The sequence below is a fragment of the Xiphophorus maculatus genome, chromosome 21 (genome assembly GCF_002775205.1).
Source record: "Xiphophorus maculatus strain JP 163 A chromosome 21, X_maculatus-5.0-male, whole genome shotgun sequence".
NCBI classification, from domain to species: domain Eukaryota; kingdom Metazoa; phylum Chordata; class Actinopteri; order Cyprinodontiformes; family Poeciliidae; genus Xiphophorus; species Xiphophorus maculatus.
Window position 1 is genome coordinate 1944339 of NC_036463.1, and position 25336 is coordinate 1969674.

At 38.7% G+C, this 25336-nt stretch overlaps 1 protein-coding gene across 2 annotated transcripts; it reads left to right on the forward strand.

Annotated features, from left to right (window-relative positions):
* Positions 1 to 1381: 1381 nt before the first annotated feature.
* Positions 1382 to 20803, forward strand: LOC111606143 (ribonuclease 3-like). 2 transcript variants are annotated; one of them, XM_023325868.1, is made up of 14 exons: positions 1382 to 1934; positions 2957 to 3707; positions 4123 to 4191; positions 4784 to 5045; positions 7281 to 7422; positions 9799 to 9959; positions 10772 to 10852; positions 12041 to 12127; positions 12210 to 12296; positions 14817 to 14888; positions 15127 to 15208; positions 16666 to 16740; positions 17911 to 18080; positions 20321 to 20803. In XM_023325868.1, exons 2-14 carry the CDS (start codon positions 2959 to 2961, stop codon positions 20447 to 20449), a joined length of 2166 nt encoding a protein of 721 aa, XP_023181636.1. In that variant the 5' UTR covers positions 1382 to 1934; positions 2957 to 2958; the 3' UTR covers positions 20450 to 20803. The 2 variants fall into 2 exon arrangements, with proteins under 2 accessions (XP_023181636.1, XP_023181637.1); XM_023325869.1 differs by lacking the exon at positions 1382 to 1934 and having other exon boundaries at positions 2944 to 3707.
* The last annotated feature ends 4533 nt before the right edge of the window (positions 20804 to 25336 follow it).

A 25336-nucleotide genomic window follows, 5' to 3' on the forward strand; every position in this document is an offset into this window, starting at 1 on the left:
CGGCAGGGGGACAACGAACAAAGGCTGCAGGGAATATATTACTACAAAATACACTAAATAATTATTCAACTACTTTCTAAACTATTCATACAGTTCCTTATTTAAATATGATACACTTTTTCTGAATGTTGAGGCTGAGAATGATATGAATAAGCACACTACACAGGAAAGCCATCCTGAATATTTAAGGAGATAAAAAAATGAAGGTCTATGCAAAATTTGTTGAAGGACAATTCTCTTCCTCGGAGTTTGTGACAGAAATCCTAAAGCAGTTCATCTCAAGGGGGAAGGGAGGCGAGCCATGTGCTGCAAAATTCAAAACCTTTCTTCAAAATTAAAGATGTTGAAATGTTCCCCCCATGTTTCCATTTACCTCTGCAAAGGAAAGTCAGTTAATTCGACTTAAACATATACACTGAATAAAAAGAAAGATTTTTTAGTTTAGTTAGAATTACCAAATTATTTCTATTTGCTAAATGACAGAAAACTTTGCAAAAACATTTTTTTTTTTTTTAGAAATTACTTACACAGTACTGTTGATAACTTCTGTTTCCAACTATACATATGAAACCTTGAAAAGTTTAATTTATTCCTGAAGTTTGGGTTTGGAAACAACACGTGGGCAGCGTTCTCCAAGGTTTGAGCATCCTCATACTGTAACTAACCCTCAGTCTATCAGAAAATGTTTCTGCACTTCAATTCCCTTTGATTGTCGATTAGTAATTTGGGAAGAATCTTTCCCCCCAGCAAACTGTGTGGACTCTGACTCCTTAACCTTTTAGACTCATCCACCAACCGTAGGTTCTGGATAACTTCACATAAAAACCGGAGCTGGACAACGAGACTCTGCCTACTTTGGCAAACACCTCAAGAGATGAGATGAGATCAGTTTGGAGCTGAAGTTCAAAATAATAGAGATTACACTGACAAGGGTGAATCTGTTCCCAAGGTGCTGTAGGAACTCTGAAGTTTAGCCGTAAGGCAGAATATTTTGTGTTAGTTTGTATTCTTGCTCATCACTGATGTCCCTTTTGGTCAGAAAACAGGGTTTCCATAGTAATGTTACCCAAGACAGGTTCAACTTTATATGGTAAAAGAAAAAAAAGGAGAGGAAAAAGAAATCCAATCCTCTGCTGCCCTCTAGGGTATTAATGGTAGAAGTGAAAGCATACTTAAATTAAATATATTAAAAAGTATCATGTAAGATTAATTATATGTTGTATAGATCACAACATTCAAACAAAAAACAGATTTGCTGCCATTATGCGGTTGAAACCATAGGTTTACATTCACCAAAATAAAACACACAAACTTAGTTTACTGTAATTTTAATTCATACGTTCAACTTAATTTAGTTTTGTATAATACAATCAGATTAAATAAGTTCCATTCTAACTGACTGATTTTTATGGACAACAAATACTGTACATTTTGAAACATTTGCTCTTTATTTGCCAAATATTTGAGGGGAATCAGATAATTTCAGACAACTGAAATATTTGGTTCCAATCTTCTCTCTAACTTTGGCACAAACAAAAGAGAGAGAGCAAATGTTAATAAATCTACAGGATTTGTTGTCCATGATGAAAGGAATGAAACAGAACAGAATTTCACGCAAGACCTTCTCCATTTCAGGCTGTTTTCCCCTTCCAATATGGCGGAATGGTTGACGTCTCCGTGTGACGAGCAGCTTGTCACACATCGGCGACGAACTTCTGATTCGTCATTGTTCGCGACGTTGAATCCGATTGGTCCGTTTGTGTTCCAGCGTTACAGATTCCGAGTAGAAACACGGACTCGCTGTTTTCCATCCGTTATCCGTCGAACATCGCATCCTGTCGTTGTTACAGCAGGTTTTTAATTCACTAATTTGATGCAGCTGACGTCGTTGTAATCGTAAACGCTCGAAGCGACATAAATTCCGTCTGTTTCAGGTAATTTCTACGGCTTTTATCCTGAAATGACTTGCTAGCTAGCTGGCTAACATGAGTTTACATTAGCTAATGCTTTAGCGCTAAAACTCCGTAATTTACTACTTTTTTGTTATTTAAATACAGTATGTGGCCTTTCTTTGACGTTTTTAAGCAAATACCGACTATTCTCTCTTATTGGTCAGATTTAAACATCGTATGAAATGCTTTAATTCATCCTACAGTTAAATTGAATATTATGTGTTATTTATTATTGTTTTAATTCCTGTTCAGGTTAAATCTGGTCTCAGTTTGAGTGAAAATATTTAAAATATCATTTAATTCACACAAATGTATAAAAATCAGTCTCCACCTAAACTGATATCTCAACAAATTTCAAATGCCAGTTGTGTAGAAGACTAAATAAAATAAACTATGTATGTTTTTCTGGAGAAGATTTCCATATTAATCTAAAACTGGACAGAGAGCAGGGCCGGTCCAAGATTTATTAAGTCCCTGAGCAGAAATGGGAGTAGCTCCCCCTTCTAGTTAAGGCTACTGCTGTAACCACATGTTACCTCATTAAAAAGTCTCTATGTTTCCTATTGAAATGATTGATTTATCATTAACTGGAGTATAAGACATAAAAAAGGCAACTTGCTAAGCCAAAAGTGCATATAATATACATACATTTTGAATTTAAGAGGAAAACACATTTATGCTTTAGCCAAAACTCTTTTAAGTGACGATTCAATTTCACAAAAAGGAAGGCCATGTTATTGAATTTTAGGCAAGAAAATATTTATTTTCTTATTTAAGAAAAGAAAATGTAATTATTCGTTTTGCGTCTTTTAAGGTATTTTTTATATTGCATAAAAATGGCTTAAGTAGTTAATTGAAAAATCCATAGAATGTGTCAAATATTTTTATCTGATTAATCGATTCTTAATATAATAGATGTAGTTTTGTAAATACAGTAATAAGTGACTAAAGCTGCTGATAAAAACATTTTGAGAATATTTGGTCAATTTAGTGTTTGTCCCCAGTCATGTCCTTCCAGCCGGACCGTGGGGGTCTGAGGGGACAGATGCCTCCCGGCCAGAACTACCTGAGCCCTCCCGCTCCCCAGCCTCCTGCTCCACCGTACCGTTACGACCCACAGACTCCGCCGGGTTCGGGTTACCATGGCAGCGCCGGCTGCATGCCCCACCACCCTGACTTCATGCAGTACCCTCCCCCGGCTCCGTCGCAGCAGACCCCCGGCGCTCTGAGGCAGTGCCCGCTGCGCCCGCCTTTCCCCAAACCACCTCCCAATTTCCCGCCTCCCCCTTTGCCCAGCTCAGCAGGGGGTCCTACTCCCGGCTCCCAGGTGTCTGTTCAGACCTCCTACCCCCCCTACATGATGCCTCCGCCCCCACTGCCTCACCCAACCATGCCTCCGCCCATGAGCTACCACCCCCCGTACCCCATGAACTACCCTCCTTTCCCTCCTCCGCCCTTCAACCCTGGCTACACCCAGACCGCTGGCCCCTTCCAGCCGGACCACGGCCTGCGACACGGGGGGCCGTACCCGTACGAGAAGTCCGCCGACAGCCGGAGGTCACCGGAAAGAGGGTATCGCTATGACGACCACAGGCAGAAGAGCTACGGCGAGCGACACAGAATGGAGTTCAGCGGAGAGAGGAAGGAGCGCGGGAGGAGTCCCGACCGGCGCGGGAGGCCGGAGGGAGGGCGCTACAAAGCTGACTACGACAGAGGGAGGAGTCCGCCGCGACACCGGAGCCGGGAGAGGAGCAGGTAGGGGTCAAACTGATGGCCCGGGGGCCAAAACCAGCACGCCTCTGCTTTTTATGTGGCCCTCTATCAATCAATTTTATTTGTGTGACATATTTTAACAACAAGGCAGTTCAAGTGCTTTACATAAAATAAATAAATTGAATCAATTAATCACTATACAGACTCTATAAAAGGACATTTGCTGAAATAACAACACAATTAGAGAAATCTTTAAGCAAAACTGTATAAAGCCAATAAATATTTTGTATTAAAGGTTTTTTTAAAAATTTCAGTACATATACAGTATTTTACCCAGGACTCCTCAGCATCACCTGGTTCAAATTCAGTGTAAAAAAAACATAAAACATTCATATTTCTTAATCAATAAAAAAACTATTCAGTAATAAGGATCTCTCTCCTGTCTGCTTCATCACAGGGAGCGGTACCGCCACCGAGATGTTCGTCGATCCCAGTCACCTGATCGGTACAGGAAGAGACCTCGGAGGTACGACTTTCAGGTTCACACAGGGAGGCAGCAGAATGTCACCTTAAAACTCATGATAAATGATCACATTGTCATTTTGAGACAATTTTCAACTAATAAAACAATAAGGTTATGATAAAAGTACAGCCTCTCAAAGATCAAACTTTAATTTCCACTTGGAAAAAAACACAAAGTACCAAATATTTTGGTCTAATTTCTAGTGCAAAAATCTTAGTTCACTTGAAACTTACTAGTAACTTTTCAGCAAGAATTAGGTGCTTGTTTAAGTCAATAATTCCTTAATATTAATGAAAAAGTTCTACTTAGTTCTTACATTTGTCCCATTTTATAACTTGGTACGATTTTGTGTTTTTGCAGTGAATTCATTGGAATTCATTATGATCAATGAATCAATCAAAATGTTATCGTGAAAATATATTTTTCATGACAAATTATGACCAATAAAGTGATCTTTTTCAGCGTTTTTTAGATTTAGGTCAAAAGACTCAACTTGAAATGAGTGGGGAAAAAAAGCAACCAGAGTTCAAAAAGATGTGAGCCATTTTTAGAAGATAGAAATCTGAAAGTGTGTTTTTATATTTGTTTTGTGTAGCCGCTCAACGAGCCGAGAAAGGAAGCGAGGGCGCTGGGAGGAGGAGAAGGAGCGGAGGTCAGACAGCTCCTCGGGGCCGAGCCGGGAGCGGAGCTACTCGTCCCTCCGGAGCCGGGACAACGACGAGGCGTTCGGGGAGCGCGATCGGCAGCGGGACAGAGAGAAGGAGAAGTACGACGAGGAGGAAGAGCAGCTGAAACCCGCCTGGATCCGCTGCACTCACGCCGAGAGCTACTACTCCAACGACCCCATGGACCAAGTGGTACGTTCTGCTCAGCACACTCTGGTTCATGGGCCAAACCCGGCCCGCCTTCCAGATGAACTCAGAACAGTTGTGTGCTTAAATATTATTTTATCAGTCAAATCAAAGGGACATTTATCTGTTCACTGCCAAGTTACATCAATCAGTCCCTCCAGTTTTTTGGCGATTTTGCACAGTAAATTAAAATTTTCACACTGCAAAAACACAAAGTCTTACACAATTGTTCTGTCTAGTTTCTGGTTTAAATATCTTATTACACTTGAAATAAGACAAAACTAATTTACAAGTAACTTTTCAGGAAGATATATGAGCTTGTTTTATGTAAATAATTCCTTAATATTGATTTAAAAAAACTCTAGTTCCATTAGCAGATTATTTCTCTTACAATAAGACATTTTTCTCTTTCTCAATCTGCCAGGGAATCCAAAACCTTGTCACCCTGATTAATTCCTCTCGGATTTCATGATTGTTTTTGATTTATTTTTTATATTTTTTGCAATTAAGATCACACTTAGATATATCTACAAGAAATTTAGGAATATTTGCACTTATGTATGATGTCAAATGAGACTTTCTGTTATTCTCCACCTCAATAAAGGATAACTTGACATCAACTAAAGCTCAAGCAGCAGTTTAGTAGAATTAAGAAATACTGCCACCTACAGGTGGGAGTTAGCATCACTTAAACCCAAACATTTTCACCATTTTTACAAAAATGTGCAACAAACCCAGAATTATGCATCAGAGTGGAAAAACGTGAAAGCATAATTGCAAGTTTATTGCAAATTTCAAAAACTTTCTGTTTAAGTGATGCTAACTCCCACCTGTAGGTGGCAGTATTTTATTTGCTGCTTCAGTAGCTGCCAAGTTATTGCCATTAAGTGACAAAAGCCGTATTTTTGCCATATATAAGCAAAAATATTGCAAAAATGTCTTGCAAATATTTCTAAATTTGTAATTTAGTTTGAAAAAAAATCACCAAAACAATCAGTGTGAGAAGATGTTGGATATTATTTAATTTTAAGAACTTATTGAATACAGACACAGCTATTTATTCATATTTTAACTGTTTTTTAATGGATTCTGTTCATGCATTCTGGAGCATTCACGGTCTTAATGTGGCTGAAAGTGAAAAAAATTTTGACTCCATGCTGTAGATCGTCAGGCGACGCCTCAGATCACTTCCTGCACGATAAAAGCCTTCCTCATCCCAGCTCTGTGTTTTTCTCCAACACTGACCTTTACCAGGAGTCGGTGAAAGCTGCAGCAGGAACGCTGGCTGCTCTTCCAGGAACGCCAGAGTGACTGTAAATGTCGGAGTAAACTGATTTATCACGACTGTCTGTGCTTTTTCTGCCGGGACAGTGAGGATGTTATCACCGAGTGAAAAAACAGAGGACGTAGAGTGACTTTGGCGCTCAGATCGAAGGTTAAATGGAACCGCTTTATGGGAATGAAAGCTTGATAATTTAATGTGCTTCTCGTTCCGGGACAAAATTACGTTTTCACAGTTTTCAAAATGAGCTTTCAGGAGAGTATTTGTTGCATTCTTAAAGCACTCAGTTTGTCTTGATGATCTTTGTTACTTGATCGGCCCACAGAGCGAATTTCAGTCTCTAGAAACCTAATATGTAATGAAGTGATCACATTAAGCCACTCAGACAGCCCACCTTGTCACTTCATACTCTGACATTCCTGTAAATGTCACAGAAAGTTACATTAAAGTGTTCTTCGTGTGTAATAATAATTACTCTGCAGGCGTTGGAGGCAAAAATTGCATTAAATTCACTTCAGTCCTCTTTAACCGTTGCTTGGACGTTAGAAACCTTTAGCATGTTTCCATCAACGGATGGTGCCTGCAAACGTTTGCCCTTTCCTTCCAAATCCAACAATGATCATTACCGTCAGACACCACAGGGGAAAAAAATCCTTATGCCTGAATAAATTTGCAAGTTGTAATGTGTTTTTATGCTTAAGAAAAAAAGCAACTGTCGGAGAAACCTTTTCCAAGTGTCCCAAAAAGTTATAGCGCCGAAACTCAGTAAAGAGAAACTTGAGCCAAAACCTTTGACAGAAGAGTAATGGCTTCTTCCTTAGTGAGCGGCATTTCAGCTGTATTATGGCATGTTTGTCAATTTGCTTTTTTAAATTTTTACCAAGAATTTACACATCATGTTTTAAAGCTTGTGATCTGCTACTTGGCACACGGAGATCCATTTCCTTTCTCTGTTTCAGGGCGACTCCACGGTTGTGGGAACCAGCAAACTGCGCGACCTTTACGAACGCTTCGAGGACGAACTCGTAAAGAGGCAGGAACGAGCCAAAGCCGCTCGACCCAGATGGGAGCCGCCTAAAACCAAACTGGACGAGGATCCAGGTGTGTAGCCCAACGCTTTACTGGTTCTGCTGCAGTTTTCCATTATAAATTTTATTTGGATTTAGTTTTTTATCCTGACGCAGAAAACATTAAATCAATGTAACTTTATTTGAGTTAGACCCTTTAATCCCAGTTATAAAGGGAAGAATGTGAAATAAAATATACTAAAATGACAGATTAGGTGTGTTTATTTGTAACTTTTATATTTTTTATTTTGTATGAAGATTTAATCCTGGGTTTAGACATGTTAACTGTTTATGTGAAGAAAAAAGTGAGCCTTAGAGTGAATTAAATGAAAAGGTTTTTTAATAGGTGGGCTTCATCAGAGCATGAGGTCAACATGCTTCTGTTAAATAACATTTAAAAAAAAAACTGCTATTGTGTGAAACTTTAAAAGTGATGAAAATGCCAGTTAATTATCTGTTTGGAAACTGAAATAAATCATTTAAAAAATCACCGTAGAGATATTCTGATTCAGGTTTATTCATTTAAAACATTGATAATGCATATTAATCATAAATATGCCAGATTGTAGCCCCAGGCTAGTTTCTGTCTGCTTGTCCCTCATTAGGTTGATGTTGGCATAAATACATGAGACTCCAGACATTGGACAAGATTAATGAATATATGTCCATTACTGTTGCACATTCTTTAACTTATGTTACTTCCACTTCTTCTTCTGCCACTTCTATTTTTTCTCTTACTTCTACTTCTATTTTTGTTACTTCCACATCTTATTCTAATTTTATGTCATCTCCTACTTGTATTTTTTCTTTTACTTTTTATTCTGCTGCTTCTTCTGCTTATACATTCTCTACTTTATCTACGTCTTCCTCTACTGCTACTTTTTCTCTCACTTCTTTGGCTACTTGTACTTCTTCTGCTTTTACTTTTCTACTTCTTCTGCAGTGATTTGAAGACAATGAATTAAAATATCTATTTATTTATGTTAAAATATTTTCAATATCTCTCAAATAAATTTTATCCTAAATGTATCCTAAAAAGCATAATCTGGCCAAATTTCCTGCAAGGGCAAAAACACAACTGAAGTTTCATGGAAGGATGCTTTTAAAAAATATCCACCAAAAACCTTTTCAGAAGAACCAGGAGGTTTAGTTCGGATCAGTTTAAGACGTTTGCTCAGGTATTTTGCTGCAGCTCCCAGCGTTGGGTCTTTAAGGCTTTAATGGGGGCGTCCATCTTCTTCTTCTTCTTCTTCTTCGTCTGTCTGTCTGTGTAACGTTTTGCTACCAGAAGCCAATTTGTTTACGATGCTATCTGCATCACTCCGTCTGTTTCAGCTCGTATGAATCCCTCCTGCTCAATTTCATTTTGTGAATAAGTGGGTCTGGGCTCTGGTCACATAATAAAGAACTGGCGTTAAAAAGCTGATAAGAATTGAAGAAGCAGTTTAGCTACGAAACGTCTGAACAGTCGTTGTAATCCTGCAGTTTGTTTTCTGTTAATGAAGAGGCGATGAAGGAAGTGAGGACCAGCCTCCGGGCTCAGAGAGGAAACTGGACCTGCTGGTTCCATTAACCACTTCTTAAGTTTCTTCATTCCTTCCTTCTATCCTTCTGTCTTTTCTTTGCTTCCTTCCTTCCTTTAGTCTTCCCTCCTTCCTTTTTCTTCATTCATTCATTCATTCATTCATTCATTCATTCATTCATTCATTCATTCACTCTTTCCCTTCTTTGTCTCCTTCTTTCCTGTTTTCTTCCTTCCTCTATCTCTTTCCTTCCTCCTTTTTTCTTTCCTTCCTTCCTTCCTTCCTTCCTTCCTTCCTTCCTTCCTTCCTTCCTTCCTTCCTTCCTTCCTTCCTTCCTTCCTTCCTTCCTTCCTTCCTTCCTTTTTTCTTCATTCCTTCCTTTCTTCTATCCTTCTTTCATTTCTTTGCTTCCTTTTGACCTTCAGTTTTCTTTCCTTCCTCTCTTCTTTCCCTACTTTCTTCCTTTCTTATATTGCTTCCTCCCCTCCTTTCTTCTTTCTTTCCTTCATGCATTAATGAGTCTGTCTTCCCTTCTCTCTTCTTTATCCATTCATCCTTCCTTCATTACTTTATCAATTCATACATCCTTCTTTCTTTCCCTGTTCCTTATTTCCTGAATTTTATAATTCTTCTGCTATTCATTTCTTCCTTCCCTCCTTACTTCCTTTCTTTTTTCCTTCCTTCCTTGAACTCTCTCTACAATCATTTATTTGATGCCAGTTTCTTCCTGTTAATGAAGAGTCAGGTGGAAATGAGGGCCGGCCTCACAGTGGAAGCTAAAGCTTCTGGTTCCTTTACAGAGGAGTATTTACATGGTGATGCCTCTGATGTCGGTGACCTTTCAGTGACCTTTAAGAGCAGCCTCTACCTTTACCTTTTCGTTGCAGACGACAGCAGCAGCGAGTCGGACTGCGAGTCGGACGGCGACGGCAGCAGCTGCTCCAGCAGCTCCGACTCCGAGGTTTTCGACGTCATCGCTGAGATCAAGCGGAAGAAGGCGCATCCGGACCGTCTGCATGAGGAGCTGTGGTACAACGACCCGGGGCAGGTGAGACGAAACCAGTTAGCGCCCAGTTCAGACCAGTGAGACTGGGGAGGGTACTGGTGGAGGAGCAGCTGGTCAGGGGGCCGGCAGGAAAAACAACCGAGGAAGTTCCTTTCTTCATTTCTATTCTTTCTTCTTCCATGTTTTCATTTTCTTTCTATCTCTTACCTTTATATTTCTTTCTCTTTTTTCTTTCTTCTTTCTCCCTCATTTCTTTCCTCCTTCCATTCTTACTTCCATAATTCTGTCTTTATTTTTCCTTCTTTTCTTTCTCTTACTCTTTTCCTTTCCTTTTTTCTCTCCTTCCTTCCTTTGTTTTCCCTTTCCTTGCTTTCTGTTTCTCCTTTTTCCTTTTATCCTTCTTTCTATGTTTTTTTCTTTCTCTCCCTTCCTTTCTTCCAATTCTCCTTCTTCTTCTGTTCCCTTTTTCCTTTCTCTCCTTTTTCCTTCCTTTGTTCTTTAACCTCTCTTTTATTACTAATTCTCCATATTCAAAGTTTCACCACTTCAGAAATATTTGCCATTGATCTACAAATCTATAAATTTACATCTAGAATATGTAAATGTATAGATGTAAAGATCCAGATTCCTTCCGGATCTTTTCCGCTCCTCCCTCGGTCGGGACCGTATTCTTCCAGTGGGAGTAAATCCCAGCAGATTTAACTCTCCGATCCTGCCTTGTTTCTGTGACGCCATCTTGATTTCTTCCTGATCCTATGAAAACCTCGGAGCTAAAGGTCGGCAGCCTGCAGCGTTTCCTCCGGTTCTACCTGGCGCCATCATGGATCACTCTCTTCCTTTCTCTCTCTGTCCAGATGAATGATGGCCCCCTGTGCAAGTGCAGCGCCAAGGCCAGACGAACGGGGATCCGCCACAGCATCTACCCCGGAGAGGAGGTGGGGCGCGCTGTGAATAAATCACCCATCGTGACCTTGACGCTGCGCCACAGCACGGCCAAGGGCAGCATCTCACTCATTCCCACACAAAGGCCAGTTCTCTCACGGACTACAATAAATGTGACTTCATCGCCTGGATAAGAAGATTAAAAAATAGACTCGGGTCCTTGTGACTCACTGATTATGTTTTCATGAGAAGCTTTAGCTTCTGTTAGCCCCTTTAGTGGAAGAATTAAACACATTTTAGCCTTGATATCAGACCTTCTTGCAGCACTAATTGATAAAAATCATGCATTTATTAATAAACCTCAAACCTACAGGAGGTATTTTGGAGTTTGCTCAATTTGCACATCAGTCTTGACAAGATTTGTTGCATATTTGCTACTTGACATGAGATTTTCAATCCACACGGATATAAAACGTTGATTCTCTGCAGTGAAAATGCAAAATTTTTGTTATCATTAGTTTTTAAACGTATTCCAGTTAGATTTTTACACAAGTAAACCTTTTGACAGACTGAAATGATTAATCAATTATTCAAATAATTGTCAACTATCTATCAATTAGTCATTGACTGGAGTAAAGAAACTCAAAAAATTAAGTTTGCTGAAAAACAACAGATTCAGATCAGACATTAGACCAAAACTGTACGAAATATTCATTTTGCATTAAAAACAGACCTTCACTCTGTAAATGTTTTAGCTGAAACTAAGATTTGCTGCCTGACATGAGATTTTCAATTCAGTTCTTTACCAAGTTTTCCTAATGCAGCGAAATCATCAATCATTTAGGAACTTAATTCACTTTCATTGAGACACATCCTGTATAATTCAACTGAGAAACAAACATCATTGAGATAAAAATCCTGTATGGGGAAACGATTAATCGATTCTTCAAATAATTATAAACTTATATAGTAACTGGAATATAAAGACGCAAAAAAATACATTTGCTAAAAGAAAACAAAAAACATATCCAGAGGAGTAATTCAGGCAAAAGTGTACAAAATAAATATATATTTTACATTTAAGATCAAATAAAAACTGTCTGTAAATATACGTCTTTACCGATTAATTGATTATTGAAATAATCACCAGCTAGCTTAGTCATCAATGAATTGTTTACTGAAATAGCAGTTTTATCTGAAATGTATTTATTTTCTGATTGTAATTCTTGTTTTGCTGCCAGCCTGTGAAGCAGTGCCGTCCCATGAACAACAACGCCGGGAAACTGTTCCACTACAGGATCACCGTGTCTCCCCCCACCAACTTCCTGGTATGATGTCATCAGCGTCTCATTCCTCCATGACAGCAACTCGGATGTCTCACTCCACCGTTTTGATTCCCTTCTTTTCCAGACCGACCGGCCGACAGTGATAGAGTACGATGACCACGAGTATCTGTTCGAAGGATTCTCTCTGTTCTCCCACACTCCTCTCACCAACGTAAGTCTGAGGAAACGATTAATCGATTAACAAGCCGGTCAGACATGTTTACTGACCAGATTTTATGTTTTGTTTTTGTTTTTGCATTCGTTTTCTGGTTTTAACCAGGAGGAGTTGATAGTTTAAAGCTATAATTTCTAATTCCTCCAGCTTTTATGAATTAATTTAATTATGAATTGTAAGTTTGTGGGTTTGCAGCATTTTAGCACTGCAAAAATACAAAATCATACCAAGTATTTTTCTAGTTTCTAGTGAAAATATCTTAGTTCAACTAAAATAAGAAAAAACTAACTTTTCAGCATTAGATAGGAGCTTGTTTGAATTCCTAGCAGATTATTTAACTTATAACAAGACATTTTTCCCACTTTATAAGTGATTAATTTATTATCATTCAAGTATTGGTGTAAAATAAAACTGACAGTATTATTGGAAATGTTTTGTTCCACATATGTCATTCTTTTTTTAATGTGTGGCATCCTTAAAAAGCTTATTTTAAATGGGAATCTTTCTCAAGAACAGTATTTGTTTGTAGCGTTATGAGTGCAGTGACATGCAGTCACAGCCATACATTTGCCTAAAACAAAAAATAAGTTCTAACTAATTTATCATATTTTTTATTATCACAATAATACCAAGAAATATTGCGATGAAATTTTAATTTCATATTTCCGACGTTTACTCCAAATGTTTACCTATGACCTCATGCAAACACAAGTAAACAGTTTTCTTAAATTTCCACTTTGAGTTTTTGTAAAACAAATAATAATTTTTAATGGCAGGAAACATTTGTGTGGATGAAAGGCCAAGAGGTGTATCTGTTTCTCCAGATATGTCAAACATAATAGATATTTGCTTTTAGCTCAAACAACCATTTTAATCATGAGGAATACACCTGATTTTTACTATTCCCTCTCCCGCCGTCAGCGCTCCTTTGACCCTCCTTCAGTTAACGTGCTGAGCGAAGCCTTCCTCAGCTTTCAGATCCAGTTTCCTCAAACATAACTTCAAAAATCAGCTTCTGGCTGCGGGTCGGCTCCTTTGTAGCCGGGCTGACCTTGTCACCGAGTCGCCGCCGCGCCGTTTGAAGGCCCATCATTGGCTGTCGGCCATTAAAGAGGAACCACTCGATCCGGAGCCGTTTGAGCTCAGCCTGGTTTCTGTCTCTCTTTAGAAAACTTTAACTCTGATTCATGGCCACAGATCTACAAAGTGTTTTATTTTTTTACACTGCAAGTATTTTTGTCTGGTTTCTAGTGCAAATATTGTAGTACCTAAAACCAGATAAAAGTAACTTTTCACCAAGATCTAGGAATTTGTTTTAAGTAGATAATTCCTTAATATTGATGAAAAAGTTCCAGTTCCACAGGTGGATTATTTCACTTATTATAAAATATCTTTCCCCTGTTTTAAGTGGATAATAGTCAGTGGAACTATTACTTTTCAGGGATGCAACTAATTATTAATTAACTAACTATTTCAATAATTGATTAATTGGTTAAACCCATTAAAATGATTAAGGCAAATTTGGCAAATTTTTCATTTGCTGACTTGAGCCTTTTTTATACAATATTAAAAATACATTAAAAGATGCAAATGATTCAGTTCCTTTTTCTTTTTCTTTTTTTTTTTTTAAAAAAAGCTTTTTTGTTTTAGTTTAGGCTAAAACATATTTACATTGTCTAAAACTCAAAATCCACATTTATTTTGCACAGTTTTGTCCTAATCACTGCACTGAGTGTGTTGTTCTTTCAGGAAATTACCTTTTTCAGAATCTGTTTTCTCCAGTTAACGATTAATCGATTACTAAGCTAACTCATTATTTCAGTACTTGATTAATTACAATTAATCTGATTAAACATTTTAACTCTAGTACTTTTTCATCAATTTTAAGAAATTTGTGAATTAAAACAAGCTCCTATAATTTCCTGGAAAGTTACTTGCAAGCTGGTTTTGTCCTATTTCAAGTGTAGTAAGACATTTGCACTAGAAATTTAGACCAAAATGCTGCCGTATCTTGTGTTTTTGCAGTGTATCCCACATGTTTGGCTAATATGATCAATAGCATGAAAGACCCTGGAGGACGCGGCCCGATCTGAGGCGGATAATTTAAGCGGGCCTCGTTAAAAGCCGGAGCGAGGCGGATTAGGAAACCTAAAAGCGCAGCGATATTAGCTCGCTGCTAGTTAGCCGCTGGGACGGGCAGGACTGAGCGCTGCTCCCAGGTTAATCTCTTAAAACGAACCCCTGCGCTCCGACAACAAAGACCGTGTAACTGGGGAGATTAAACACAGAAGAGCTGGCTTATCCTTTTAGCCAGATTTCAGTTGCTTAATTTCCACGAGTCGGGCCTTTTTAATGCATCTGCCTGCGTTTCCGTTTTCCATACATGCTTCCAGTTTTTTTATAAAAGGAGCTTTTAATGAGTTTTCCTTGAAAAGCTGTAACCTCTGCCTATCGCCGTGGTAATGAGACACCGTGTCCTTTTCTTCTCCTTGTCCTCTGCTCCTTTCATCATCACAGATTCCATTGTGCCGAGTGATCCGCTTCAACATAGATTACACCATTCACTTCATAGAGGAGATGACACCGGAGGTCAGTAAGACACCACTTTATCTCGCAGCTCCTCTTTCCCCTTTTTCTTCTCCTTCTTCTTTTTGTTTTTATCTCAAACGGCGGAGTCCAGCGGCTAATCCGTTCCAGGAGGAGGAGGAGAAACCTCTGGGTTTGACCTACAAAAGTTGATCGGATCGATCAGTCAGATGAGCTTTCAGGTGTTCTGTGAGAGGGAATGTTTGATGACATTTCTCTGGGTTTTCCTGCTTGTTTCCAGAACTACTGCGTCCGAGGTTTGGAGCTGTTCGCCTCCTACTTGTTCCGGGACATTCTGGAGCTTTACGACTGGAACCTGACGGGTACGAAACAAGAAACGACTGGCTTTAACATCGTCACAAGAAACCGTATTGAAAGGAAAACATTCCCACAGTATGATACTACCGCTACTACACTGCAAAAACACAAAGTCTAGTTTCTAGTGCAAATATCTTAGTACATTTGAATTAGAACAAAACTTTTAAGCAAGGTATAGGAGTCTCTTTAAGATAAATAATTCTTTAATATTGTTTAAAAAAAACTATTAGTTCCACTGACAGATTATTTCACTTATAACATGAAATTTTTCCCATGTTATTACAAATATTAAGGAATTACTACCTTAAAACAATTATCCTATTATCTTGCTGAAAAGTTATTTAAATGCTTTTTTTTCTTGTTTCAAGTGTACTAGGATATTTGAACTAGAAACTGGACCAAAAATACTTGGTGATATTTTGTTTTTGCAGTGTTCAGTTAAAATAAACTAAAAAACACAAACTTTCCCTAAGATATAGTACTTTACCGCAAAACCCCCAAATTTTACCAAGTATTTTTGGACTAGTTTCTAGTGAAAATATCTTAATACACTTCAAACTTAGAAGTAACTTTTCATCAAGGTATAGTAGTTTGTTTTCAGCCAGTATTGATGAAAAAGTACTGGAGTTGAAATGATTAATTGGATTAAACTAGTTTCAGAAAGGTACTTGGTTTATGTCAATAATTTCTTAATATGGATGAAAAACACTAGTTTTATCTGCAGATTATTTCACTTATAACATGGCAAAATGTCTAGTAATAAGTAATCTGCTAGTTGAACTAGCTCCTGTTTGTTGTTGAAAAGTTACTTGTAAGTTAGTTTATCTTATTTCAAGTATTTTCACTAGAAACTAGTCCAAAAATACTTGATAAAATTGTATTTTTGCAGTGTATGTTTAACAATAGACATGGTGTGTTCAAAGTCAGATAAATACCTTTATTGTGACATTTATGTTCATTCCCCTTGATTTTACCAGCTTGTGAAATATAACCCAAACATGTATTTATCCCAGTTAATTTGTGTTTTTGTGAGGTACCAGTTTGATTTCCAAAATTCACCCCTGAATGAAACTCATCTTATCTGTTATGGTTTTTAAATTTGTAGATTTTTTTTCAGTACTTTTTTCAGTACTGTACCCTCAACAAACTCAATATTTTTACTATTGATGTAAAAACAAACCTGAGTGTGTTAGTTTAAAAAGCATAACTTTAAAAATGTATTCATTAAAGTGAAGTAAAGCAGAGAAAATGAACCTATTGCATTAATGAAAAACTTAATTAAGTCATTTTTGTTACAAGAAAAACAAAGATAATATTCATCCCTTGGCTTTAAAGTTGAAATGTTAGCAAGAAACCATTTGCTGCATAGATTCATGAAACATTTCAGATTTAGTCATTTCATTTTATTCATTGAATCTCAGATTATTTGGACTTTTTGAAGCCTGTTTTCTCTCTTTTTCAGGTCCTGACTGCGACTCAGAGTCTTCTGGATGCCAGCGCTTCCATTTCATGCCTCGTTTTGTCAGATTCTTACCGGGTAGGACTCTTTAAAACCTTTACATGACTGAAATACGAAAGCAGCATCTCAGATTTCTCTGCCGTTTGTGCTGCAGTTCTCCTTTCAGCCACCGGGTGGTGCTGTTGCATTGCTGCTTCAGTGGCATTTGTCACAGCGACTCCTGCCATCATGCCATCAAAAAACAATTCCTCTCCCAGCTCTCCCAATTTGAAGAAGCAGCAGACAGACACTTATCCTGCTCTTTTACAAAAGCACAGCAATGGCTAATCAAATGTTTCTGATGGGATCTGTGAGGAGGAACCTTTTTTTATACAGTCCAGGTAGAAAGAAATGCACCCGCTCTCGTTTCCGTTGTGTTTCATGAATAACAAACCATCGTCTGGCTTTAAAATGACATATAGTCCAAATAGCTCTGCTGCCTCGCAGACATAAAGTTCTGGGTTTGAATCGCAGCTTGGATTAATTTGCATGTTCTTCTTGTGCCATTGTGGGTCCAAAAACGTGACCACTTTTTTGGTCCATCTCAGGGTGGCAAAGCCTAATGATAATTTTTAAACATTTTTAAAATGTTTTTAGATCATATTTTGGTATGGTAGCCCTTTCAACGTAACAGCTCATGAAGTTAACACCCTGTTCAGATAATCTCTGTTCCGCCTACAAACCTCAGTCTCTGTTTGGTTGAAGTGAACTCTGATGCTGTTCAAATGCGTATGTGAAGGACAAGCAGGAAGTGGAGCATTCTGGGTAAATGCAACCAAAAAAAGCCTAGATCTAAAAGGAGAAATGGTTTGTGGTTTTTAGCTAAAGTCAAAAGAGAAATTCGATAAACCAATAAAATCTGACGCCACTCCATTTTTGTGACGTTCAAGTCTTCTTCAGAGGATTTTCAAGTTGTTTCCTTCAGTAGTTCTTGGTGCAACGTCCCCACAGGTGAGGGGGGGAACAGTTTTTTCCAATGGTTTGGTTAGTTAAACCAAACTAATTGATATTAATGAAGGTTTAAAGGTCAAATGGTCAACCAGCCCTCCCAACATTACCCAAATTTAACATCTTTAAAATGAAAACTTATGCTGCAGAAACGTTTGGCCCCAATTTCATTAGATTTGAAGAAGTCACTCGGGTATAAATAGCACATATTCACAATTTATATGATTCCTGCGTATGTTTTCTGTTGCTGGGTGATCGTAGACGGCGGGAAGGAGGTTCTGTCGATGCACCAGGTGCTGCTGTACCTCCTGCGCAGCAGCAAGGCGCTGGTTCCAGAGGAGGAGATCGCAGACATGCTGCAGTGGGAGCAGCTGGACTGGCAGAAATACGCAGAGGAGTGCAAAGGCATGATCGTCACCAACCCCGGCATGGTAAGGAGTTCTTCTTCTTCTGTCCTGAACTCTGACCCTGCAGGAAGCAGGTTGTGACATGAAGAACTTCCCTTGTCTTCCTCCACACTCAAAGCTTTTAGTCGGATAACATTCTTCCTCAGCCTCTGTTTTCAAAGGATAAGCAGTAACTGTGTCTGTGTGAGGGTGAAGATGTCAGAGAATGTGGAAAGTTTTCACTCCCTCAGATGTTTTATTGCTTTTATTGATGCTGTAAATCAATCCTCAGTGACAAAATCTGGCTTTTTGACAAAAAATAAACTATTTTAATATCAAAACAAGCTGATTTTTACAGATTAGCAGTTGAATAAAAGTATAAAACATAAAAGATATTATTTGGGTAAATATTCACACCTTTCAAGTCTCAGTATTGCTGCTCATCTGGACATTTTCAGTTTTTCTCCATTTTCTTGTTAAACGGCCAGCTGTGAACATCATGGATGTAGGTGGATCCATAAATCTGATTTAGCTTCAGAAACTTTTGTTTTCCGCTCCAGTCTGGGTTCTTTTCCAGTCTGGTCTAGGTTTTTTTCCCAGTCCAATCTGGGTTGTTTTTTAAATCCGGTCCAGGTTATTTTCCCAGTCCAATCCGGGTTGTTTTTCAAATCCGGTCCAGGTTATTTTCCCAGTCCAATCCAGGTTCTTTTCCAAATCCGGTCCAGATTCTTTTCCCAGTCCAATCCAGGTTCTTTTCCAAATCCGGTCCAGATTCTTTTTCCAGTCCAATCCAGGTTCTTTTCCAAATCCGATCCAGATTCTTTTTCCAGTCCAATCCAGGTTCTTTTCCAAATCCGGTCTGGATTCTTTTACCAGTCCGGTTTGGGTCTTTTTCCCAGTCCGGTCTGGGTTCTTTTCCTGGTCTGGTCCAGGTTCTTTTACAGCCCAGTCTGGTGCTTTGATTCCAGATTAATCAAATCATCTGAACTCTGGTTCTGCTGTCAGCAGCAGTGACCTCTGACCCTGAGATGAAACGTTTGGATGATGAGGGAGTTTAGAGGCGAGTCGGTGCCATCCGCTCCCTCTGATCCCCCTAACCGGCCGACAGGCGGCTTGTGATCCGGGTTCTGGTGCAGGACGGGTTGCCTGTCATTCGCTCTATCATTCTGTGACGGATTGCCTCGTGGTTTAGATTATTTATATCACATCCTGCGGCTCGCCGCTGATTGAGCGATGGCTGCCTGGTGGCTAAACATGTTGATACTGTAACATGATTTTTCTCCTCTCTGTCTCTCCAGGGTTCATCCAGGAGCTCAAAACCCTTGAAAATACTTGAAATTCAGTGTTTGATATTCAAGCTGCTCAGTTTTGTAATAAAGTGCAATCTAACGTCTGATTAAAAGCTTAAATCTGAAAAATGTTATTTAAAGTTGAAACCAGATCTAAATAGGGCTAGAACTAACACTTATTTTCATAATTGATTAATATATTGATTATTCTGTCAATTAATAAATGTTTATGACGATTAATCAATTAATCATATAAAAAAGTGGCATTTCTTCATTTACCCACATAAGTAGGAGAAGTGGGTAACTATGAAAGAGACTTGATAGATATCAAACTGAAATTAACTTAATATAAATTTGACCTGCAACTAATTATTATTTTATTAATTGATTATTCAAGTCAAATATTTTTGACAATTAATTGATTAATCATATTAAAATTGCACTTTTTCCATTTACCCACTTAGGTGTTAGAAGTAAGTAACTTTGAAAGGCCCTTGGTGCAACTAAGTGCCTTTTATGGCTGTAACTAATAAAAATAAAGTTTGCTTTATGTATATTGGGGCTGCAACTAATGAGTATTTTAGTAATCGATTATTCAGCTGAATATTTGAACGATTAATTGATTTAGTCACATAAAAAGTGATCCATTCTACAGATTTTCCTTTAAAGCTTTTTAATATACAATATTAAAAATACATTAAAAGATGCAAATAAACAAATAAGAAAACCCTTTGGTGCCTAAAATTCAATAAAACCGCATTCTTTTTAGCAAATTAGCTAAAACCTATTTATAGGAAGAGGATTTTTTATCATTAATTCAAAATGTTTATATTGTTTGTACAGTTTTTGCTTAATTAATGCTCTAAATGGTATAATTTTTAAGTTAATTTGTGTTGTTTTTATCTCCAAAGCGGGAAAAGTTTGAAAACGCTCAAAAAGTTCTTGAATTTTTCTGATGGAACACGAATGCCTCGTCCTTCCCTCCCTGTTTCTCAGAAACCGAGCTCGGTGCGCATCGACCAGCTGGACAGGGAGCAGTTCAACCCAGACGTCATCACCTTCCCCATCATCGTTCACTTCGGCATCCGGCCCGCTCAGCTCAGCTACGCCGGAGACCCTCAGTAAGATCACAGCAGAAAACACAAAACGCGGGCCGCTGCCTCCCCGCGTCGGGGACGGCGATGTTTTCGCATGCATCGTCACGGGTCCCGAGTTTCCGTGGCGGCGCCGCGGATTTGCCGTGCGTCTGGTGAATAGTAATGTAACATCCGGGGGACTCCGGGCGACAGAACTGTACTGTGTTGCTGCATAATTAACAGAAGACGAAGATGAGATGATGTGAGCGTTCTGACAACAAACACACACCCTGTTGACAGAGGCTAAATTTAAACCTGAGCTGCTGTTTACCAGAGGTGGGGACTCGAGTCACATGACTTGGACTCGAGTCAGACTCGAGTCGTTAAAATCACGACTTGAGACTTGACTTGAAAAAATGCTCAAAGACTCGGACTTGACTTTGACTTTCATGCCATTGACTTGGGACTTGACTCGACTTGAAGCTGTTTACTTGAAAAGACTTGATATTTTTTACTCAAAGTCTTAAAATTTAAAACACATTATTTATAAAGTGGCGTCATTAATTAATGTCCCTCACTCCGTATCAATATGCGCAGACCGTCACTATGGTTTTCCTCTCTCCTTATGTATGTTTGTGTACGTAGCTGCAGCACAACCAATCAAATTAACAGGATTTGGACGTTTAAAAAACCGCGGCAAAACTGCAGAGCTCAGGGAACGAAATACGAAATAACCGCTGGAATATGCTTCCGCGAGTTATTTCTTTTGGCTACGTAGGTTATGAACTTTCGACTAAAAAACGAAGTGCAACTTGTAAAACATGCAAGAAGAGAATATCGGATGGAGATGCCACGACGTCCAACTTTGTCCGGCATTTGAAGCTTCACAAAGATCGGCAGGTGGCGCTTTTCTTTTGCTGTAAGATAGCTGACTTTAGCTAACTTCGTGTTAGCATGTGTACTCCGGGTTAAATTGGTGATTATTTACCATAAATCCGGTCCTTCAAATGCCTCCACAAATAATGTGCACCGTGTTAGCTCAGGAAGCCGGTGGATAGTGAGCGGGGCTCCGGAACAGAAAGCAGATTCTGGACCTGAACACAGGGAACAGAGTCTCTCTGTCCCATCATGATGATGAGCCGGGTCTAGTATCATCTAAGGATGGTTGGTGTATTTGAAGACATCTATGTTGGGAAATTATATTGACAATATATTGTTTTGACAGGTCAGAGAAAAGAGGAAAAAACTGCTGTTATGGTTCTTTGTATTGTGCTGTGGAAATGTCAGCATTTTCGTCTTTTTTATTGAATATCAAGTTTAACAGAACTGGGCAATAAAGTGGTCCAATTTAAAAATGTTTTTTATACTTTGTGTTCAGCTACACATGTTCTATCATTTGAGATAAATACATATTTTAAAACGAACAAATGGTCTATTATTTGAATTTTATGTATAATTGCAAATTATAAAAAAAAATAAAAACGACTTGAAATGACTTGAAATTAAAGGTTCCTGACTTGAGACTTGACTCGACTTTTGCCTGTCTTTACTTGAGACTTGACTCGGACTTGAGGACAAAGACTTGAGACTTACTTGAGACTTGCAACACAGTGACTTGGTCACACCTCTGCTGTTTACAAACTTTAATTAAAACTAGACAGCTAACAGACACAAACATTAAATTCATCCACATTTCATCAACTTAGAAATTCAAACTTCAACTGTTTTTTCTGGATCGTTGTGAAGAGTATCAATATTTCCAGACTTTATTAACTCAGTTTCTTTATCTTCTTTTTGCTTCTTTGTGTCATTTTTACTCCCTTCATTCATGTCCTTATTTTACTGCCTCTGTTTCTGCTTTGTTTCCTTCATGTCTTCATTGTGTCCTTTTCTTCTTTGTCGCTTCATTCCCTCCTTTTTTTTCTATCCATCTTTTGTCCTCTTCCTTCATGTTCTTACATCGAACATTGGGTTCTTCCTCATCTCTTCATCTCATATCTTCTTGCTTTCTTCTTTGGTGCTTTCTGTCTTTTTTTCTTTCTGGTCTTTTCTTATTAGGCCCGAGCAGCAAAGCGCTGCGAAGGCCTATTGTATCTGTACTGTTTATTATTAGGCCCGAGCAGCAAAGCGCTGCGAAGGCCTATTGTATCTGTACTGTTTCTTCTTATTATTACGATTCTGCCCCCCCAAAGAGGTGCCTTTTTGGGGGCTTTATCATATTCAAAAACTCACCAAACTTGGCGGTCGCGACTAGAAAATTTAAAAATTTTGAATTTTAAGGTTGTCGCAAAAATCGCAAAAAAAATTGCTCAACGCCGGCAACTAGCAATTTTCTGTTGACACAATGGTATGAACGTACTTCATCGTAGAGACATGAAATTTGGTACACTTGTAGAGCTCACCAAAAGACTCAGAACTTACATTTAATGTTATAAGCCAACTATCACAGAAAGTCGGCCATTTTGTATTGAACGTCCATTTTTTACCTCGAGTTTGACGTTTACAGCCTTCGTATTTGATCGAACTCCTCCTAGGGATTTTGATTGATCGACTTCAAACTTGGTCAGTCTGATCATAAGGCATGTCCAATTCAAAGTTATCAATATGGTGAGTTTTGGAGCATGTTGAAGGGGGGTTACCAGGGGTCAAAGTTCATCTACTCGCCATGAAACACGAAACTCTTATATATCCTGCACAGAAACTCACAGAGACACCAAACTTTCTGTTATTGATCATCAATAGGTGTCCTAAAATACCCTGTGGTGAAATTATGACATCGCTTAGGCCACGCCCCCTGAGAACAGGAAGTGTCATGTTTTACTGTGAACGGTCGCTATCTTAGCCCTTTGACCTAATCAACATGAAACTGTGTCCAGAGACAGAAGACATGTTGGTGTGTTGTGGATTCAAGCCCTGACCGGCTGCGATGAAGCAGCTGGGTGTGGCGGCGTGGCGAAGTGACCTGTAACGCCGATGCCATACGTTTGCTTCTAGATTCCATATGTTTCGACCGAGCTGCACCAAACTTGGCCTGACTCATCCTGGTGTGATGCCTGACAATGCTATGTCATCATATTATGACGTCATCTAAGCCCCGCCCCCTCAGAATGAATTAGAGAGATCTTCTGTGTAATTACATAATAAACAGTCCATGTTCGTCGTTTGTAGGGCAATGCTGCCCTCTGCTGCCCACTGAAATAGTTTCATTATTTCAGTAAATCGACACCAGAGGGCAGCATTGCCCTACGGAATGACAGTTCAATGTTGTAATGTAGAGGAAAAAATTAAATAATTTGTAATTTTAACACAAAAACTCACAGAGACACCAAACATTCAGTTATTGATCATTATCTTGTGTAAAATAATATCCAATGGTTAAATGATGACATCACTTAGGCCACGCCGCCTGACAACAGGAAGTCTTTTATTTTACTGTGAACTGTCGATAGCTTCTGCACCAAACTTTGCACGAGTGACCCTGGTGGGATCCCTGACCACCCTATGTCATCATATTATGACGTCATCTAAGCCCCGCCTTCTCAGAACAGGAAGTGTCTTTTTTTTCCTTGGAAAGCTCCGTTTATGGCTCTCTTGACCTAATCAAGGTAATTCGGATGATGAGCTCTGTCAATGCTCGCTTCTGGCTGAACCGTGTGGGCGTGGCCAAATGGCGAATATCAGTCCCTCGCCATATTCATACGTTTGGCTCTAATTCACACATAGATCATCCGATTGGCGCCAAACTGGATATGTATGACCTTTGTTCACCTCTAAAGAGCCCAACGGGTTTGAAATGTAATTTGGCTCCACTGCGCCCCCTAAGGTAATACATCGGCTGTATCTCCTCGATGCATCGACCGATCTGCACCAGATTTTTTGGCAGTCGTCGGGGAGCGCTGCCGAATGCAAATTATGCATATTACTTGAACATTTTAGCACACTGTCCAAATGTAGTAAAGAATGAACTCAACTTTACACAAATTTCCATCTATTGATTCCAATAAGTCATAATTTTACCAAATTTTAGCCAAAGTTTTCAGATTTGTGCTCTGAAGAAGTGTTTATTTGTCGTGCTTTAACTTTGATAGTCTTTTTTTGTTCGTGATAGAGGGAACAAGTGAGTAAATTTAGTAATAGATAAAAAGAATAAAGATGTTTTTCTTTCACCTGATAAAAACAAACATTCAAATCTTCATCCTCACCATAAACCCCGTTGCAGTGGAGGCTTAGGGTTTTGTTTATCCCCCCTGAGGGGCTTTTATGCTTCTGCCCTCCAAGAAATGTTTTTCAGCCTAAATGAGCAAAGTTTTGTATTTTCTTTCAGCTAAGTCTTCCTGATGGATTTGTTTCGTTCAGGGTGACCCAGCAGAGACCCTCAAATGCAAACAGCTTAGCTAACAAAGAAAAGAGAAAACACCTCTCACAAGTAAAAGCTTTCAGACGACTTATCCAGCTATTAAAATACATTAATGTGGATAAAAGCTCTCCTGCTCCAAATCCCCCATATTGTAGATTACTGTGGGGATTTAAATTTAAAATCAAAATGAAGGAGGAATTTACAGGATGTAGAAAATAGTTTGATAAATGTAACACTCTTTTAACAAAAGATTTTCAACATTAAATACATCAAAATAAATAATTCAGATGAATCTCACACAAAATAAACTTTATAGTTGTAGCCAAAACAATCAGAATGAAATAATATTTTTAACATATTTCTTAAAACTGTCACTATGTTGTGACAGTTTGTTATGAGACAGTTAATCTGTGAAAAGATCGATGTCCTCCACCTCTTCCCTGAGGTATTATTGTCGTCTGGAGAAATGCACCAAAAGCAACCAATCAGAGCCAGGAGGCGGGTCTTAGTGCTGCCAATCAACCTCACATACTCACTCTTAAATGTGATTGTGTCAGAGAAACGACTTAAACTGTTTAT